This window comes from Gouania willdenowi, chromosome 6 (genome assembly GCF_900634775.1).
Source record: "Gouania willdenowi chromosome 6, fGouWil2.1, whole genome shotgun sequence".
Taxonomy (NCBI): domain Eukaryota; kingdom Metazoa; phylum Chordata; class Actinopteri; order Blenniiformes; family Gobiesocidae; genus Gouania; species Gouania willdenowi.
This window is the reverse complement of record NC_041049.1, coordinates 2,265,869-2,287,285: the sequence shown is the minus strand read 5'-3', so window position 1 is coordinate 2,287,285 and position 21,417 is coordinate 2,265,869. Positions and strand designations below refer to the sequence as shown.

The 21,417-nt window shown below is 38.9% G+C and overlaps 1 protein-coding gene across 1 annotated transcript in view; it reads left to right on the top strand.

The window, feature by feature from the left end:
- The window catches only part of LOC114465248 (uncharacterized), a 75,603-nt gene that overhangs the window by 43,564 nt on the left and 10,622 nt on the right, over positions 1–21,417 (top strand). Inside the window, exons 11-12 of the mRNA XM_028450128.1 lie at positions 536–680; positions 10,939–11,316. Of these exons, the coding sequence (XP_028305929.1) occupies positions 536–680; positions 10,939–11,316 (523 nt within the window). The remainder of the gene's footprint in view (positions 1–535; positions 681–10,938; positions 11,317–21,417) is intronic.

The window sequence follows — 21,417 nt, the reverse complement described above, 5'->3', positions numbered from 1 at the left end:
CATAAAGATAAGTTAAAATAGATTTAGGTAAGTTTAGATCAAATGAAAGTCATTTTAGATAAGTGAGGATAAAATATGTTGAGTTAAAGTAAGTTTAGTTGAGTTAGGGTATGATAAGATGAGCTAAAGTAAATTTAGATAAGTTAGGATAAGTGAGGTTGAGTTTAAGTAAGTTTAGATAAGTGAGGATCAGTTAAGATGAGTTCAAGTAAGTTTGGATGAGTTAAGTTGAATTAAAGTAAGCTAAAGCAAGTTTAGATAAGTTAGGATAATTTATGATGAGCTAAAGTAATAAGTTAGGATAAGTTAAAGTAAGTTTAGTTAAGTGAAGATAAGTTAAGGTAATTTAAGTTAAGATAACTTAAGATGAATGGACTAATTCTAAGGCACTTTCCATCCTCATCCTCACAGAGGAGGAGGTTCAGGGTCCAGAGTCTGGCCTGAGGACACGTTGTCCACACGTGGAGACGACAAGTGATGATCAGATAAAGAAAGAGTGTTTTCACTCTGACATGTCGTCTCTGTTTGGTCTCAGGAGGAAGAGTTTAAGGAGGAAGAGTTTAAGGAGGAAGAGTTTAAGGAGGAAGAGTTTAAGGAGGAAGACTCTGGCTCTCCATCCTCGTGGATCATCGACCCCAGTCCGACAACAAACATGTTTTCCTTGTCCCAGTCCGAGCACAGTAGGTGACTCCCTCTACCCGCTGCCGTGACATGTCACCCCCGTGTTAAAGCTGCCGCTTTCCTCTGACAACAATACTTAATCAATACGAGAGGCCGTTTTCACCATTAGCGTGTGATCCGGTAAAAGCCCTCTCAGCTGGGCTTTACCGCAGCCATTGTCTGCTCAGTGTCAGGCCGTGTTTGGCCTTCCCCTCGCCTCCGGTACACTTAAGCCCGTTAATCCCGGCTCGGGCCAGCTGCTCTGCGCCACCACCTTCACCTGTAGGGATGCTTTGTTTGCACTCATCACAGTTTGTCTGCTTTTTAAAGGGAGTTAGCAGCACAACGGCAACAACGAGTGCACATTACTGTTTACACGTCACATGATCAATGATCTGCTTTTTAATCAGTCACAGATGCTTCCTCTCATTGGTCGAATCTAGACACAATCAATCTAATCTAGACACAATCAATCTAATCTAGACACAATCAATCTAATCTAGACACAATCAATCTAATCTAGACACAATCAATCTAATCTAGACACAATCAATCTAATCTAGACACAATCAATCTAATCTAGACACAATCAATAACCAGGTGAGAAAGTTTCCTGAATGACCAACTTTTCTCCTTAATAATGTTGGAAGCTGTTGGTTCTGATTTGTACCCGAGGTTGTTATTGTTCTAAGTCAGATGGACAGATCAGGTGTGTCTCTAATACAGACATGGCAACAAGTGGCCTGGGGGCCACAATAGGCCCTCTGTCTAGTTTTTTGCTGCCCCTAAAGGAAGACGAGTCAAGACCAAGACCATAAAGATCTATTTCAAAAACCATGACAAGGTCTAACAGTTTAAAAAATGTCTTTTGTTTTAGTTTCTTTTAAATACTTTTGACAGACAAAAATAAGGTGTCTGCAACTCTATCAATTCTAAACAAATTGCTTTACCTAAATTCTTGGAAAAAGCTGTTGGGTTTAATTTGTACCTGAGGGTGTTTTTGTTCTAAGTCTGATGGACGGATCAGGTGTGTCTCTAAAACAGACATGGCAACGAGCGGCCTGGGGGCCACATCCGGCCCTCTGTCTAGTTTCATGCTATCCCTAAAGGAAATGCACAAAATGACTCTAAAAACACACAACATTGTAGAAAAATACACCAAAAAAAATTTAAATACTGAGAAAAATGAAAGAAATATACACAAAAAACAGCAAATATCTCAAAATGACAAAGACTCTTGGGAGTTGAGACCAAGACAAGCCGAGACCGAGGCAAGCTGAGATAAGACCAAGACCGAGACAAGATCAAAACCAAGACAAGATGAGACAGAGATAAGATGAAGACCGAGACAAGACCAAGATTAAGAAAAGCCAAAAGTGAGTCAAGACCAAGACCGAGAAAAACCGAGTTGAGACCGAGACAAGACCAGGACGTAGAGAAACCGACACTGACTCAAGACCAAGACAAGTTGAGACATGTGGATACTGCTCAAGACCACAGTATCCGAGACCAAGACCAGAAAGCAACAAGGCCAAAACCTTTGGGAGTTAAAACCATTACAAGCTGAGATCGAGTCAAGACCGAGACGAGACCAAGACCACGATGAGAACGAGACAAGACCAAGACTGAGACATTGTGTGTCAGCAAGTTCTCCTCCTTATTATCACATTAATAAAGTTGAAGAATAGCAGAAATCAGTGCTGGTCTCGAAAGAAAACCCAGAGTTTTAATGCTTTTGAGTCCGAAGCAAGACCAAGACTTTTAAAATGTGGTCTTGAGACCAAGAGGTAGGCCAGGGTTCCTGTATGTTTTCCACACTCCCAGGCCTCCTCAGTCTGTTTTCATTAAATGAGTAGGTTTCATTTTTCCTGTCTCTACCCAGGTGTGCCCAACCTCCTGATTCCCTCACACTAGAGGCGAATGCGAGCCAAATCCAATTTATTTGCCCATATATGACCTGTATCCGATCTGTTAAAGACAGGCTGACCAGCACAATTACGATTTTTTTCAAATCCGACCCAGATCACTTACGTATGTGGTAATAATTCCAATACTTCCAATTTTCTGCAATGCGACTGCAGTGTGCTTAACGATGTAACCATGTGAAAATGTCATAGAGCAGCCATCAGACAGCAAATGGCTAGAGCGATAAACCTGGCTCTCTTCTTTTTCACTCTCCTTTAAGTTATGAAGTGCTGACTTCTGTTGGAAAGAAGATTTCTCAGCGTGACACACAGTCCTACACTGAACACCTTCAGGTTTAGTAACGTAAACACTGTACGTGCCTGTGGGGTCATGGGTCACCTTAGTACTTCTTCTGCACATGGGACTCACCTCAGGGTCTCATTCCAAGACGCATTTAATATGTAATCTGAACGATCACACAAAAAAATCTGAATTGTGCATTCAGACCTGCAGTGTGCTCTTCTCCATTTAAAGGAGAGCTTAAAGGTGTCTTCTCAGCCGTCTCAAGGTCAGCATACATTAAAAATGTAGAGATGTTTTCTGCTCTCCTGTCCGGTATCCGTCATTGTGCAGTGGCGTCAGTGCTAATGGTCCATGACGCACTGCTTTCCTGAGTAACGCTACAGCAGCATCCATCAAACCTTCTACTGATGCATCTGTGGGGCCGAATATTAGCCGGCCGAATCCCCCCATCCTTTATCTGTTGATATATGTCAATAACTTTAACCATTCTTTACTTTAACCCCAGTTTAAAAGTCCAGTATTATGCTATTTTTCACCCATCTCAAATTGTTCTAAGAATCTCAATAACATAGAATTTGAGCTTTATTTATTTTCCAAAACTCGCCTGTTTTCTGGAGTTTTATCGCTCCGAAAAGTCACTTTCAGGCCGTTCCTAGAAACATGCTGTTTTTTGGGCCTTCGTGCATATGCATGAGTGGGCGTAAACACACCCTACTTCAGCATGTGTGTTTATCACAGCAGCAGTAGAGTAAATTATTAACAGTCTTCCTTCTTCTCCTCTGACCACATAAATAGTCCATTTAAGACGAGAGGCCATTGTTTTGTCCGACCACTGCGTCGCATTACGTCATAAACACGTCAGATCATCCAATAAAAGAGATACAACGTGGTATAACAGCTACTAAAAATATTCTTGTAGGGTAGGAGGAGCCAGGATTGTCAGAAGGAGGAGTTTCTGCTATGTGACGTCACAACGCGAGAAAAATCCAACTGGCCCGTTTGGAGCTGACTTTTTACAGAAACAGAACTTTGTCATTTTGTCCCTCTGAATGAGGCTAATGGGATGTACATCACTGTAGCAAAACCATTATAAGGTGATTTTTTTCATAATAAATAAATAATACATTTAAAGTAAAGTCTGGGTTACTTTAAACCCAGTTTAAAGTAAAAAGTTGATTGAGAAGGACCACACAAGCACAAAAGGACTCCATGCAAATGGAGGCGAGCTGATGGGTTTATGAGCTTGTTAACGTCCTCCATCCATTGTCCGGCTCTACAATGGCAGCCATCCTAATGGGCTCGTGCACGTTTGAAACCCAGACGATCCTGTAAAAGCCCGATCCACAGAAGAGTGGAGGACGGTGACGATGCTCTGTGTGTGGAGGCCAAAGGCACGGTCAGAGAGGAGGGGGGGGTGAGGGGTTGGGTCATGTACAGGGCGCGAGGAGGTCAGGGATAGGGTGGAGGTCGGGCACTCACTGTGAGTCTTTGTGTGCGATAGGTGAGCTTTAGCTTCAGTAATGACTAGAATGACCTCATCCTGACTCTGAGTGTGTGAGGCCAAGAGGATCAGATTTACTTTGTTTTCACCAAAAATTAAACCGTGAACATTTATCAACTTATTCTGCTGAGAACTCACCAAAGAAACTCCTGGATGCAGCTTAGAAATGTTTTAGAGCAGAGATGGACAACTTAAATAAGTGTGATTATATTCAATTTTTGTGTTTTTGTTGTTTATTTTTGTACTTTTTTCACTTTTGTTATTTTCATGTTTTAAATGACCAAAAAACATAAAAAGCTATGCCAAAAAATATGCAAAAGGTGGCCACAAAGTGGCCACAATAATACACATAACCACAAAAACACACAAAGAACAGAAAAATCAACAAAAAATAACATACAAAAAACTATTACAAAATTGTAGACAAATATGCACAAAAGGACAGCTAAAATACACAAAATTACTTAAGACAAAAAGAGCAACAAAAACTCACAAGATTAACAGTAAAGTAAATAAAACCACATTAAAAATACAAAAAAAGACTCAGAAAAGGTAAACTGAAAACAAAAATATACAAACTGACTTCAAAAACACATCAAAATAACTGAAAAATATACAAAAATGATTCCAAAAAACATACAAGATTACAGAAAGATAAACTAATTAATTTTAAAAATACAAAAAAGGACAATCAAAATACACAAAATGACTCCAAAAACCCACGACAACACACAAAATAAATAAAACACAGAACTACAGAATATACAAAAATCACTCAAAAAAACATGCAAAATTGCAGAAAAATATGCTAAATAATTTCAAAAACACAAAAAAATGACAACAAAAATTCACGCAAAAACAGTCAAAATACACAAAAAAAAAACACACAACATAACTGAAAAGGAACGAATATAAAACCACATCAAAAATACACAAAAAAATGACTCAAAAAAAGTAAAATGACAACAAAAATACACAGAATGCACCAAACTATCATGTATAATACTCAGGTTGGTCATGATTCTAAATACAGTCACATGTTTGTTGCCCAACCTGTTCTACGGTGTGTGTCGCTGTATGAGGACAACGTGTGGAGGCTCTCAGTCATTCAGATTCAGATGTTTTGCTCTTTACACCTAAAGAAGCTTCTCAGTTTAATCTACTGTTCATTAATATATGGACAAATAAACCAATAATCAGATCTATTAAAGCAGGGGATCTCAACCTTGGGGTCAGGACCCCATTTGGGGTTGCAAGACAATGGTAGGGGGTTGCCTGATGCCTTCAAGAAATTAAGAATTAAATTTTTCTTTTTAATAATTTGAGCCTATTTTTGCTTATTTTTACCCTTTTTCTGTAACTACACCAAACATTCTATATTTTAACCTGTTTTCATCACTTTTTCCTGCCATACTTTTGCTCCATTTAATGTATTTTTGCTACATTACTCCCATTTCTGATACTTTTATCACATTTCAATGCCTTTTCTGCACAATTTTTCCACTTTCAAGACATGTCACATATGTTGAACCATTATTGTCACTTTTAACCTAATTTCACCATATTTCATGATTTTTTTTTTGCAAATTTAACCACATTCACCATTTGTCATGCCCATTATTTACTAGTTTAAACTAATTGTTCCAATACTGACACTTTGAACTCTTTTAACCATTTTTCCTGTCGGTTTTTGTCCACCCTTTTGAAACTTTTAACCCAGTTTTGTGGTTTTTAAAATCCCATTTCTCTACCTTTTCCACCATTTTTGGTCACTTTGAACCCATTTTATTTATGATTAAAACCAGGATTTCCATCTTTAAGATGACTATAATAATAATAATAATAATAATAAACATTCCTGGATAACAGTGGATATTATTCAGATGAATAAATAAATGTGGTTATCACAGATTCATAGAACAATGGACCATCATTTTACTGACTTTATGGATGGACCCCAAAAATCTCTCCCCTTTATTCCCCCTTATAGATGGTCCTGTCTCCACATGACTGTTCTTCAATGTTCATGTCTGTGTTCAACCACCTTCAGCTACAGTGGGGGTCCCCGCTCTCTGGGACCCTTATTTTGGGGGTCGTGGGCTGAAAAGGTTGAGAACCACTGCATTAAAGCATGAAAATTAGTTTTTTTCCAACCCAGTGCGTGATTGGTCAGAAGTGAAAGGAGAGGTTGAACTGTTGCTCATCATGGATTCATAGGTGGAGTAATCCCTCTACTCCACGTTTAGCATTCAGCTGCTACTAAAGATGTCAAAGAGCACTAATCTGAGTTGACCTCTGCCGATTGTTCCGCTGAGGAAGCTACGGCACAGATTAGACGGAGATGATGCGAGGGGAGAGATTAGCGGTGTAGACCACACACTGACAGTGTAGCATGTTCTAACCATTGTCTCTGACGAAGAACCGGCGGCCATTGTTTCACAAATCCTCCAGCGTTTCCTGACAAGCTGGAGTCGTGTCCTTTGACGGGCACTCGTCAGGGCCGATAAGAGGGTGACGTGTTGGGAAAAGGAGCTCCATAAAGGAAAATCCTGTCCCTATGAATAATAATGATGGTAGATGGAGGTGTGGGTGGCATGGCTGAAAAGGCCGATTGTCTCCCGATGCTCATCCTTTTCTCAAACATCCAACCTTCTTGCCTCGGCCCGGCGCGTTGGATGTTCAGTGTGTGTTTAACGTCTCCCGTGGCCTTTTCCACATCATCCTCAGGGATTTAACGGGGCCGCTTGCTGCCAAATCCAGCTATCATCCACCCTCAGATGCTGTGGTTGGTATGGGAACCTCCAGTTTTCTGCGTGAACTGACCAGTAATCACTGCTGTGCATTCACGCCTCTGCTTCCATCTAACGGAAGAAAATCCTGAATAATGTCGCTGGAGCGTCGCCTGGATTTATAGATTGTATTAATCCTGAACACAGAAAACGCTGAGTTCAGGATTAATACAATGTTTTCTATTGATGTTGTTGTTAAAAATGTGTTATCAACAAAAACAGGAAAAAAGTCAATTTTTCTTTGAAATTAGGTCATTTTTCAGATCCTAATGCTAAAGGCTGCAGAACAACTTCTTTTTGGAAAGTATATGTAAAGGTATGTTGTGAAATTTTTAAGAAGAGCAATAAATATGCAGAAAAAAGAGTTATATATATATATATATATGTATATACATATATATATATATATATATATATATATATAATAAAGCAACTGCAGAACAAAACAAAATCTAGAAAAGGCTTATTAGTAAAAAAAAATCATAAGAAGCAAAACAAAAATATGCCAATATATATATATACAGTATCTATACAGATTTTTTTTACTTGGTAATACAAAACAAACCTAGAAAATGTTTTTTTTTTGGTTGATATTTCATGAATTTTCCTAATTTGACGGGTACAATTGATTAAGGACAAAATTATCATGATTGTATTTTTTTCAATGTGCTGAACATGTATTGCACACATTGGTGTTCTTCTGGGGTCAATTGGACCCCAAGCTGTTTATTCACTTTATAGCAAATAACCTGAAATATGCTACAAATGTGTTTATGAAAAGAAAGAGAGGGTCACCAACATCAATCACCCCAATATAGAGAAGATTTGCATTAAAGATTTTCAAAATACACAAAGGTCAAAGGTCATATCATCACTACAACCAATAGGGTTCATACTCTAGTGAGTACATTTGAGAAGATTTGGATGAAAACTATTCAAGATAAATTAATTAATTCTAATTTAAATATTTGTCCTGATGGTGGCGCTAGAGAACAGTTTTATTATCAAGACCTTATTTATGTGTTCAACAAATAAACAAAGTGTCTGACACAAAGACTTGGTCAACAATTTCATATTAAAGATATAAATTCTTGTTTTAATCAGAAATAAAATGGGTTCAAAATGACCAAAAATGGTGGAAAAGGTGGTGAAATGGGATTTTAAAAACCACAGAAATAAAAGTTGCAAATTAGAGTGGATAAAAATGGCGGGGAAAAGTGGTAAAAAGTGTTCAAAGTGTAAATATTGGAATATTTAGTTTAAACTGGCAAATGATGGGCATGACAAGTCGTGAATGTGGTTTATTTGGCAAAAATAATCATGAAATATGGTGAGAAGAGGTTAAAAGTGACAATAATAGGTCAACATATGTGACATTAGGTGTAAAAGTGGTAGAAAGGGTTAATAAGTGCTGAACATGTCTGGAAAGTTAAAAAAAAATGTGCAGAAAAGTTATTGAAATGTGATGAAGTGTCAGAAATGGGAGAAATGTAGCAAAAATACATTAAAAAGAGCAAAATGAAAATGATGAAAATAAGTCTACATGTGGTCATTAAAGTTGTCAGTAAATTTGAGAAGATTTAGATAAAAAATATTCAAGATAAATGAATTATAATGTAAATATTTGTCCTGATGGTGGCGCTAGAGAACAGGTCAATGTTTCATGATTAAGGGTAAAAATGTGTTTGAAGATAATAGGAGGGTTAAATGGATCACGTCATTTTTAATTGGCTATAAACTAAAACCCTTTAGGAAATAAGTTTTAGGCGTCACAGAATAAACCAATATTTACATTTTTGGAGAGTCGGAGCTTGGCCCATCGTCCGTCACGTCCGGGCCGACAGAAGCAAATCGGTGATGGATTCCGAGCTCGGTCCATTTCTCAGCTTAGCGTCCATCCCTCTGACACTGTGCGCTCGCAGGCGTGTGATTGCAGGCAGCGTTTTGGAAGAAGGCGCGTCAAATGAGAAACGCCTCCATCAATCTGTGCCGCTGACCTGTTATTCACGCTCACTTCTTCTCCTTCGTTATTTAGGAAGTCACAGATATTGTTAGCATTAGTAAATAAACAGGCGCCATCTTGAACTGCTACTCATACACTTCCTATATGTGTCTGTATTCTTTTAAAATGGCAACAATTATGACGAAACAACCAGAATTTAGGCCAGGGGACAATATAAGGCTAAGCTAACAGTGCTAGGGATATCTGAGTGTCCATACAAAGTTACAACCATCAAAATATTCATGCTAACTTTGTCTGATAAAGCTCATTTTATGAAATATGCCATAAAATACTTACACACCATTAATCACAGTGTACTGATATAAATACAACATAATGCCATCTAGAATGAAAACTAAAGCCACCAAGATGCCCCTACAATCCTAGATTACCTGTTTGATTACCCGTTATGAAACATAGAGAGCACACGTAGGCATGGGACGTTTTTAGGGACCAGTTTCTAACCCTTGTCCATCCTTCCAGTCTCCAGTTTTTTCTACCGTTCTATGATGAATGCCATTTCTGCTATTTTTTCTCTTTTGGAATTATTAAAAACTTTATATCTGAATTATTTTTTGCCATTAGACGAACAGCCAAACACACAGCAGCTCTTCTTCGATATGGTGAAACGAGAGTCAACACGTTGTTATAACCACAGCTTAATTTGGCCCGTATCCTGCCGGAGCAAAACCTCCCAGATTCTGACCGGCACTTGTTAGATTCAGCATCTCATTAAAAAAATTAAAAATTCCATTTTGAAGTATTATATTTGGACAGCTGTCTTTTATTGAGTTGAAATCACTGGAAATGTAATTGTACGCACAAAATTGAATGTAGACACAGCGCGAGTAAGGAAGAGAGGGGAAAGTCAAACCACGCCCCCATGCTACGTCTAAAGTGTGATTTTGTGCAAAAATTGTTTCTCTGTCAGTTTGGAAGACGGTAGAAAATGTCAAAACAAGTTTTTTTTAAGCCAATGGCTGTTTTGACAAAGAAAAGGTAAACATGCATTTTATTTTCATTTTCTGCTGTGCTGCTGATTTATTAGAGGAGTTATGGCTTTATGTTATGGGTATAATAGTTTGTATTTGTGGGTTTTTGTATTCTGAAAGTTTAGTGACCTTTGTGGCTTAATTAATAGCCCTTCTTCTTTAACGCTGATTCATCATTCTTTTATTAAACATTTAGCTTAATTGGTTGTTTGTGATATTATTGACCCATTTAGTGAGCAAACGGCACTTTTACTGCCGAAACAACTCCCAGCATTTGTTCCGGGACCTGATGATTTACTAATTAAGCACTGGTTATAACCAAACAAAAGTTGGTGACTGACGTTACTAACAAACGTCACTACTTACCTGGATGCCCGACGTCCCCAATGGGACGTTCTCCAGATGCGTGTTTTGGATTATGGAGGCTGACCAAGTGGCTCCAGTGGAGACGGTTACAAAGCACCAGCTCCTCATTGATGGAGCTCTTTGTGTGTGCAGATAATAGAGCTCCTAATTGGCCAGTCGGGGACAGAAATGTTGTGAGTCCTGAACGGGCTGAGGAGGGAAGTGACTGAGGGCATTTAGAAGAACAATCCGATGAGAGCTGGTGTTTATGAAGGGCTTTACAAACAGGCAGTGGTGCTTTCTGCTGAGTGGCTCCTTCAATGGAGATGGTCATGAATACAAATGTGTGTCTTCTCCGTCAGTTTCACGTCTGAATACCAAAAAAATAACCCCACATCCATCGTCCTTCACTAAGACGTGCTGGCCTTTGTCTTGTGCCAGGTTCCCATACAGACGAACGGGACAAAGATTCAGCGGGAGGTGAGGGGCCCGAACACCGCGAGGTGCTGAGCGTGCTCGCCAAGCTGCAGCAGGAGACGCCACGTCAGGGCCAGGAGGGCCACAAGAGCCGGGAGGGCCACAACAGCCAGGAGGGCCACAACAGCCAGGAGGGCCACAACAGCCAGGAGGGCCACAAGAGTCAGGAGGGCCACAAGAGCCAGGAGGGCCACAAGAGTCAGGAGGGCCACAACAGCCAGGAGGGCCACAAGAGTCAGGAGGGCCACAAGAGTCAGGAGGGCCACAAGAGCCAGGAGGGCCACAAGAGCCATGAGGGCCACAAGAGCCAGGAGGGCCGGGAACGCTCCAACTTTGAGGATTGTAAGTGAAAGAATAAATGTCACTGGTTTTATTGCAGCTTCACACAGCTAGCCTAGCAGATATGTAGCACTATTAGCCTAAGATGATCACTACCAAAAGAAAGCATGTAAGTTTTTGAGTAACGCTGATTCCATTTCCAATGGAATATCCAATATTCCAATTTGGATATTTTGTCATAAGTTTGGTTCTATTTCACATAGAAACATGATCTATGGGTGAAAGAATTCAATAATATATCTAAAAATACCATGAATTGTGCTCAGAGCAAGATCCAAGATGGCCGCCATCAGTATTTTGAATTTCAGTTTTACCGTAACTTTGGTTCTGTTAGACGTAGATTGATCTATGACAGGGGTCACCAACCTTTCTGAAACTGTGAGCTATTACTGAATAATTATAATTAAAATTATACATTTTTCAGGGTTTCACGTTGATTAAAGGATAAGATAATAAGGGAAACTAGCTTTAACATAAAAAGGTAGGACATGTTTCAACATGCAACACTTTTTTTTCTTAATTCAAAAAATTGTTTCACTTTTATTACAATTCATAGAAAATCAATGTTCCTATTTTGCTAGCCACTAAAACATGTAACATTTTTATTTAGTTTTTTAAACATTAATTTTGCAATCTGCTGCTTCTTTAACAATATCCCATCTGCAACGCTAATTTGTACCAATGTTTCAGCGGGCTACCTGTTGGTGTTGGTTGTTGGTGACCCCTGATCTATGATCTTTGTGCCAACATGCTCCATTGCTGTATGATGAAATTGAAATTCACAATATGGATGGCGCCCATCTTGGATCTTGCTTCGAGCGCCATTTACAGAATTTTAAGATATATCATTGAATTCTTTGATTCTGAAAACCCTTAATTACCCACTGAGATCATGGTTAAGATTAAGATTAAGATTAAATCGGGCTTTCGCCTTTAATTGGCCATGTAATGTTAGTACATTATTGGAATTTGTCTTCTGCACTTAACCCATCCCTGAGGAGCAGTCGGCAGCCACTTTGCGGCGCCTGGGGAGCAGTTCGGGGTTAAGGGACTTGCTCAACATCCCACAGTGACGGCCCCGGTGAGGCTTGAACCGGCAACCCTCCGATTACAAGCCCAGCGTCCTTAACCACTAGGCCACCACTCCCCTATGGTTCTATGTCAAATAAGCCAAGTATGACAAAATATCCAAATTGGAAATATGGATGGCGGCCGGCCATCTTGGATTTCTTGATTTTGAGTGGGAACCATTGGTTTGTTTGAGTAGATCTCATTAAAAAATGTATTCAGCCACTCAAAAACCCATATGTACAAAGTTCATGCTCTCTTCCAGAAGTGAACGTTTATTTGACATCACTGCCAGGCTAAGAGCTTTGTTTATTCAAAGCTGGGGCAGGATATAGAAATCCTGTGAACTGACATCATCAACATGCTGCTCATACTTCAGGAAGCAAAGAACCTGACGTTTAGCTCATTGATTTCTGACAATCCTAGCATTATGACTATTTCTTTCCGATAATTGCATGATTTTATTGGTAAAATAAGACGGTAATAAAATATCAATCAATCAATCAATCAATCTTTATTTGTATAGCGCCAAATCATAACCAATGGTATCTCAAGACACTTTACAGTAGAGCAGTCTTAAGGACGGACTCTTCATTTTACGGATACACACATATGCATATATACGTATATACACATACATATGTATCCCACACCCAACAATATATGATATTAAAGAAGTGCTATTAGTAATTAGCCACACCAAACTCTTCTTCGCCATCTTTTCACACAATGAACAAAGTAAATGGAATACAGACACGGCTCTCGACTCTCCAAATGTGCCCTTGTTTAAAACACTTGATTTCTTCATAATTGCCTTTTTTTTGGGGAGAAGTTTCAGCCTGAAGTTCTTCAGTTTCCTTTAAGTGCCTCATTTCTGGTACGCAGGCCTTTGTGGGAGTGCTAGGCGTCCACACCTCGGGTCGAGGCTGAAGTGGTAACCCCCGCTATGGGGGGGTCAAGAGGTCAGGGTCGACCTGTGAGTGCTGCACCATGAATGGGTTTGTTCAGACTGTAATGAAGCAGGTCAGTGGTTTCGTGCAGCTGCTCCGCCCTGATGTTATTAGTAACGTTGGTCTTTGTTTCAACACGGGACGACACACCAATGCTTCTGAGTGACGATGTTAATGGTTTAAACACAGTTCAAAGGCATCGTGATGAAGGGACCTTAGATGTTGCTTGAAATTAAGTCAAAGATAACTAGAATATTTGCATTTCCTGAAGAAAATGCAAGTGAGGATGCAGGTGCTGGCCCGCGTTATCGAACACTGCATTAGCCTAGCATTAGCATTACATTAGCTTAGCATTAACATTAGCGAGCATGAGAATTAGGGACCATTTGCACTAGCTAGCATTAGCGTTAGCTAGATTTAGCATTAACATTTGCCGGCATTAACATTTGCCGGCATTAACATTTGCCGGCATTAACATTAGCTAACATTAACATTTGCTAGCATTAATGATAACATTAACCTAGAATTAGCATGAACTAGCATTATCATTAGCTAACATTAGCATTAACTAAGCATTAACCTAGTATTAGCTAGTAGCAATAGGTTAGTATTAGCATCAGTCTCACATGAGTATAGAATTAGCATTAACCCAGCACTGGTTTTGCATTTACCTAGAAAGTTCAAACTCAAATAACTTTATTTTTTGTTAGAAACTTCAGCATTAGCCTAGCATTAGCCTAACTAATTAACCCTCTGTGAAATAATGCAGAAGATATGATGAAAATTGTTGAAATAGGTTGAAGGATCTGAAACAATATCAATAAAGTTAATAATAATAATAATAATAATAATAATAATAATAATAATAATAATAATAATAATAATAATAATTGTAATAAAGTATATGGATAACTATTAATGAGGATGACTCCTGCATCCTCATTAATAATTATCAGAACAATAACTTATCCACCGACAATGGCATATAGTTGTTTTTATCGGCCCAATAAGACAGTGTGAGCCAATAACATTACCCCGCCCTCTTTACCCTTTGACCTCGTTCGGGGCGGGACAAACACGCGCAGAGTAACCAATCAAACGATGAGCGAACCTGACGACAATGGTGCGACAAGCTTAGTTCTTTTTCCCTAAACAGTACGATTTATAGTTTTAAAGCCTCTTCTCGTTGTGGTTTCAACAATATATCCAGGTCTTTTAAAACAGAGCAGAGAGCAGTTTCAAACGTCTTCTGTTTTGATACTGCTTGGCGCAGGGGATATGATGTTTTTTCCTGTTCGGCTCTTATTGGCTACTCTGGATCCAGGAACTGAGCAGAAACGGCGGCATTACCAGACCCACGTTCTTACAAAAAGTAAGGAAGTGGGTGTGGCTTCGGCGGGCTAGGTGGCCGCTGCAACCAACTCCAAAGCTCTTACAAAAGTGATGCTTTTCTTTACTGGGCGAAGACTCTTGCTGTGTCTAATCCCACTACAGATGGTATTCACTATGGCCTTCAGGACCTGCTCGTGTATCCAGCGGTAACGCCTAGTGCCCTTCGTCCAGGGCTGTCAGACCGCAGCTGAGGATGTGTTCAAAGGTTCCTCTCCTTTGGCAGAGGGGCATATCTGTCAAGTATCCCGGCTGTAAAACTACCGTATTTTACCCCTCTTTCCTGCCATCCCATATTATAATGTAATAATAATTAAAAGATAAATAAATAAAAACATTCCACTGTCTCTCTAAACTGAACGCTGTCACTAGCCTTGCGAGAACTGCGACCTGAAGTGGCCTAGGTGGTGGTTCTCACAAGATTAGTGCAGAAACAAACCTGGAAACAACTGGAAGGGAGATGGATGGATTTTATGCTGCGTTCACACTGGACGTGGCACAAATTTTTGTAACGTGTGCTCCATACGAAAGCTTTCGCAGGTTCAAAAAACATTTTCTTCATATTCGCTTCATATGCGCGTCTGAAACAAATATAAAAGCGCCGCCAACCAGATTCACTTTCTTTTCACCATCAACTATGGAGGACATCAGTAAAATCTCTGCTCTTTATCTTCTGTGGAAACTGAAGAGCCGTCAAAATGCTTGGCGCCAGCGTTCCTGGATTCACCAGGTTAACCAGCAACACATTCAACTTGGTGAGTTTCACTGTTTTCTTCAGGAGTTGCAACAAATCCTTCCTGGTTTGGTCCCGATAAATACAGGGAAATAACTGTGTCGTCTGTGTTGTAGAGCTCCAGGTGGTCACACACACACCGCCACCATTATTTTCTCCTCCATGCTGAAATAGGTGAAAAGACCAGTGTCTGTGTTGACGTCCTGACGTCATTGTCAATAAGGACTCTGATTGGCCTTCGTGCCTGCGCTTCATACGAAACATTTGCTGGAGTTCAATATTTTCAACTCAAGCAAATGACGAATGTCACAGAAAATCGGGAGCGCACATGACACGGCCATCGTTCTTGCCGTGCGGATCAAACTACGCCACCCAACAGGAGAAGAATTTGCCTCTTATCGCATCTATTCCATTGACTTTGTATGTAATCTGGTTGCGCAAACATTTCGTGACACGTCAGGTGTGAACGCAAATAAGAAGGTGTTTCTGCGAGAAAACAAAGAAGTCATGTAAATACATTGTAAAATGGGACAGAGTTTATCTTCCTAAAGAGGAGCGGGATGGGACACCGTTACGTGTTCTGTAAGATTTGCAACTGAGATTTTAGCGTCTACCACAACGGAAGGAACGACGTAAGTCAGCATGAAAAATCCACCAAGCACAAGCGGCACAAATATACACTGCTTCCAAAAAGTGTTAAATGATGTAAAGTCTGCAACGAATGTGTCTAATACGTCATTAGTGAATAATAGAGAAGCACATGAGTAAGAATGAGAAATTAAAAGAAAATATGTAACTTAAAGACAAGCAATGTTAAATTAACAGTAAATATACAACTTGTTGACTTGTATATGAACTTGTGGAGGATTTGGTTGATGTTTGTTCATCACTGAGAACGAACAGATGCACATCACAAAAATCTCTTTAAAGTTCTCCTGCACTTGAACGAGGTCAAAGTTCAGCCTTTGTGTGAGTGTGTGAGGCTCTGTGATGATGATGAGCACCTGCCTCAGGCCACGCCCCCTGAACAAGCACCCGTGCGTGGGCGGAGATCAGGTGCGTGTGTGTGGTGTGTGCGTTCAGGTACGATGCTTTTATGTAACGTCTGTTTGCTCAGCCTCCACCGGCGTCGGCCCAGAATGAGCGAATAAACAAACAGGCCCCGCCCACTGGTCCATTGGTGAGCGGCGGCGTGCAATGGAGACGTAAATCCATCATAGAGTTCATTATTGTTGGGACGGAACAATGTGGCTATAATAGCTGCTGATTGGCTTTGTGGCTTTATCTGTGTGTGTGTGTGTGTGTGTGTGTGTGTGTGTGTGTGTGTGTGTGTGTGTGTGTGTGTGTGTGTGTGTGTGTGTGTGTGTGTGTGTGTGTGTAAAGCATCATTTGTGGTTTGTGGGTTGAACGGTGGCGTGCAGCCAAAGAGGCGAGCGTGTGTCTTTGTTTGTGTTTGCGGACCCCCTACACACACACACACACACACACAGAATGAGGGGGAGGAGTCACTGACTGCTCGCTCTGACACCGCTGATTTAACCCTTTCAAACTTTATTTTTAAATTCCGAGTGTGTGAATAAAATTTAAAAAAACTTCAAAACCATACAATAAAAAAACACTACACGACTCAAAAATTACAAAATCATATGATACACAAAATTACACATAAACACATGTAAAATTTTGAAAAAATTATTGCACAATTTGACTCCAAAATAAAAACACAACTTCAACAATACAAAAGAACAACACATTTACAGTTACTCCAAAAATAAACAGTTGCCGTACTCCATAAAGCACATAAATGCAAACTTACATAACATTTCAGAAAACTATATAAACTTAAAAAAAACTACACAAATTGACTCAAAATAAAATACAAAACTTCAACAAAAATAACAAAGAACAACAAATATCCACAAAATCTGACCTAAAGTTAACAAAATTACTTGAAAAATGAATACAATTACCGTACTAAAAAAAATACACAACTACTGCAAAAATCACACAAATACAAAATTACAAAAAGAGACGATAAACTGTTGAGACGTAGCTGACCATTTTCAAGGATTTTATCACAAACTTTCCTACAAGGTTCTGTGCAATTATAATGTCTATGATTTCCTTTTACCAATATGTGGCGCTATGACTATCAATGACGGTTGGGTAAAACCATAACTCGTTTTTTTTGGCAAACAAATGAAAGCTGCTATAATTAATTAGCATCTACTTAGCTCTACAAACTCTGAATAACTTCCATAAGCGTAGCACATTATCCTAGTGAACAGGTTGCTAAGAGGAATATTTACATCTATAAACATTCAACTTTATTGCCAAGATTGTTTTATAACACAACCAAATAAATATGTATGTTCAAAATAAAAAAATATGAATGCGTGAAGCACTTTGACAGTGCAGTGTTAGATGCAAGTGTAGAAATTAAGCAGTTATAGTCTTCTGGGTCACTGATAGGGTCTGTTCCTGGGTCCTCTTGGAGGTGCTTGATATGTTTCTGTGTGAGTATAAAACAGATGTAAATCATGAGACAATAAGTTTATATTGTGTAATCTATGTTAATGTGTGTTTGTGGTAGTGTGGTAGAAAGAAATAGTGTACTTACCCAGATCAGGGAAATCCTCAGTGTACTGAAGTAACAGTTATTTTGTTGTTTGCAGTTCTTTCTGTAAGAGATGACATCATCACCTCTACAGTGATGATGTCATCAGTGCCAGCTTGGAGCCAATACAATTTCCAAGGGGGTGATGTTGAGTCATTTTGCCGTTCAAATGTTTAATTATCCCAAAATATCAGGTTTTTCCCCAGACCTAGTATGTGGTCACTTTTTGTAAGAAGAATAAAAATAATTAAAAACTACAATGACTTTAAAATCATACAAAAAAACTTAAATACACAAAATTACAGAAAAACAAACAACAAAATTATACACTTGTTTATTTTTTTAAACTAAATTTCAGATAAATACACAAATCAATATCAAAAACACACAAAGCCTTTGTTGTTTCCTGTGTTAATGCTCAGCTTGATCTTTATTCTAATGCTGACATGAATGTTGATCATGTGACTCATTTGTCACATTGTAGAAATACTTCTACTTTAGACTCAAACATGAACATGTGACACACTTTGAACAAATGGTTCAAATGTTCGATAGAAAACTTGACTTTCTGATGTTTTTCAACCTCATGTCCTCGGAGCGTCCTTTAAATACTTATATTTTCTATTCAATCTCCATCATTCTAACACATAAACGTAGCAGAGACATCGAGTCATTGATGAATTCCATGTTTTTAACCTGACTTTTCCAACAATGCGAGCGTATCTGATTGGTCACTGAGCCCTATTGTGCTGCCGTGTTTGTTTCCCGCTCCGTCTCAGACGTTTGTTTGCGCTCGTCATCTCTGACTGTAATACAGTGAACAAAGGTCACATTCAGCAGAGGCCAAAGTGACCCCGTTTATAGCAGTGGGGGAATGTTGGGGTGTCCCACATAATGAAATATGTGCCATTAGCAACCATGAGAATTAGGTTCATAGAGTGTTTGAGCTCATGCTCTTTAGCCTCATTAAAACACAGGTTTAACAAAGTTTAGCATCGTTAAACTAGTGATGCCCCAGTACGGAATTATTAGAACCATTCCAATGACAACTCGTTTTTAACGGGTGTTGATTTTAAAACCCAACTTTTTACGCCTTTTATGCCGAATTCCTAGAAAATTATTCTTATTTCTTTTTTTTAACAACATATTTTAAAACATCCGCGTAAAGTCTGTTGTGCTTAAACCAAAAGAGTTATTTCCTTGTATTGATTATCTTTTAAAATGATTTTAGATCGATTGGTGTCATCAGGAAGGACAACTAGCCGAGCACAGATCAATGGAGTTGGATCCTAGAAATATTAGGAGAAAATTAGGGCTGTGCATTACCATGAATCTGACGATATAATACGAGTCACAATTGTCATGTCACAATACGATATATATCGCAATATCAATAATTACAAATTTCACATTTACGGGTACAAAATGGTATGAAATACAGTTTCATACCATTTTTTTAAACTTGTGAGAACAATTAAATGGTAACTGACTGAAATTCAAGTACAAATATAAAAAACAAGTGGTATGTTTGTTAATCAAACTGTCAAATTACATTTTACAAAAACTTTTGCTTCTACAACAGATTGTGTTAAATTCTTAACCACATATATCTATAAAAGTGTTCAGTATGATTTATAAAAGATAAAATGCATTGAGGAGTGAAGTAGTTAAACAATGTATTTATTCAGACAATTGGAATTCATGAATAAATGAAACCTTAACATATTCTTCAAAAAGAAGACAAAACAAACAAATTAAGGCCTGATGTGATTCACTGACACAGAGTGACCATGCGTTTACATGCTATGCTAATGTTAGCGCAATTAAATGGGTTTTTTTTCATTAAAAAATATGATTTAAAAAATGACTTGGACTTGTTTTGTATAGATATGATAATTGTGCGGTGAAATATCGCAATGTATCGCTGATTTGATTTTTTTCTTACACCCTTAATATAAATTGATTAATCGATCTAATGGATGAATCGATACACCCTTATGCCTCACATGCACCCCCCAAACATGCATGTTTTGAATCAATAATATGTATTTAAAATAAATGCGTAACTGAATGTGTAGCAAACGGACAAGTCAAATTTCACTCACAATCTCACGCTATGAAAACACACGGATTTCACTGAAAATAAAATCACGATAAGTTTTCATGGCATATTTCCAGTAAAACAGGAGGCAGAGTGTCTAACAGGTGTAGCCATGAACTGACGAGTGAAATGACGGTCAGATTGTGACTGAGTTGGATTCCTGATACTAACGCTAAAGGCTCAAATGTACTCGCGCTGAGTCCGTGGGGCCAATTAAACGCTCAGATTTTAGAACCACATAGTTGTCACACAAAACACTGCTCTGCATTGTATCGACCCACATTAAATGTTACAACAACCTGTATTTGACATCGTGGTGAAACAGAGGAGAGATAGACACGAGCTACCACAGTACCGTCACTTTTAAAACACGTCCATAGGTTAAAATATTTTAATAGGTTTTAATAGGTTAAAATATGAAAAGTTTGGTGTAGTTACAGAAAAATGGTAAAAATAAGCAAAAATGGGCTCAAATTGTTGAAAAAATATTCTTAGTTTTATGAAGTCCTCTGGTGACCCCCTCCCAGTGTCTGACGACCCCAAGGTTGAGAACCACTGGTTTAAAGGGCCGGATTTGGACCCCGGCCCTTCAGTTTGACACACGTTGTCTAACAGGTGTAGCGATGAACTGAAGAGTGAAATAAAGGTCAGATTGTGATTGTGTTGGATTCCTGATCTGAACGCTAACGCTCCTCATGGGAATATGAACTAATCTGATTACCAGGGGAATATGAACTAATCTGATTGCCAGGGGAATATGAACTAATCTGATTGCCAGGATGTTGACGAACACAAACAGACACGGCCATGAATACGTGAGGCTTATAAAGCTCCAGCACTTCACTTCAGTGGACAAGGAGGATGGATGTGCATAAAGAATCCTTTCAGGGCTGGGTTTGAATCCCAGTTCATCAGCTCAGGCTCAGCCTTTCACATGCAAACACACACACACACACACACACACACACACACACACACACACACACACACACACACACACACACACACACACACACACACTCCTCTCGTCAAAGCCACAGCGATCAAACGGCACCACTGCATCTGTTTGCTAATGCTAATGCTATTGCTAATGCTGACGATCAGCCTCATCAACAATGACCCGTAATCAGTCAGATCTGGTTTGAGGAATTTAGTTTGATTTGACGAAGCCAAACGACCAAAATAAGAAGAAAAATAAACATAAAACAAAAAATATTACAGCTCCCATCCAGTTTTTATTAACTAT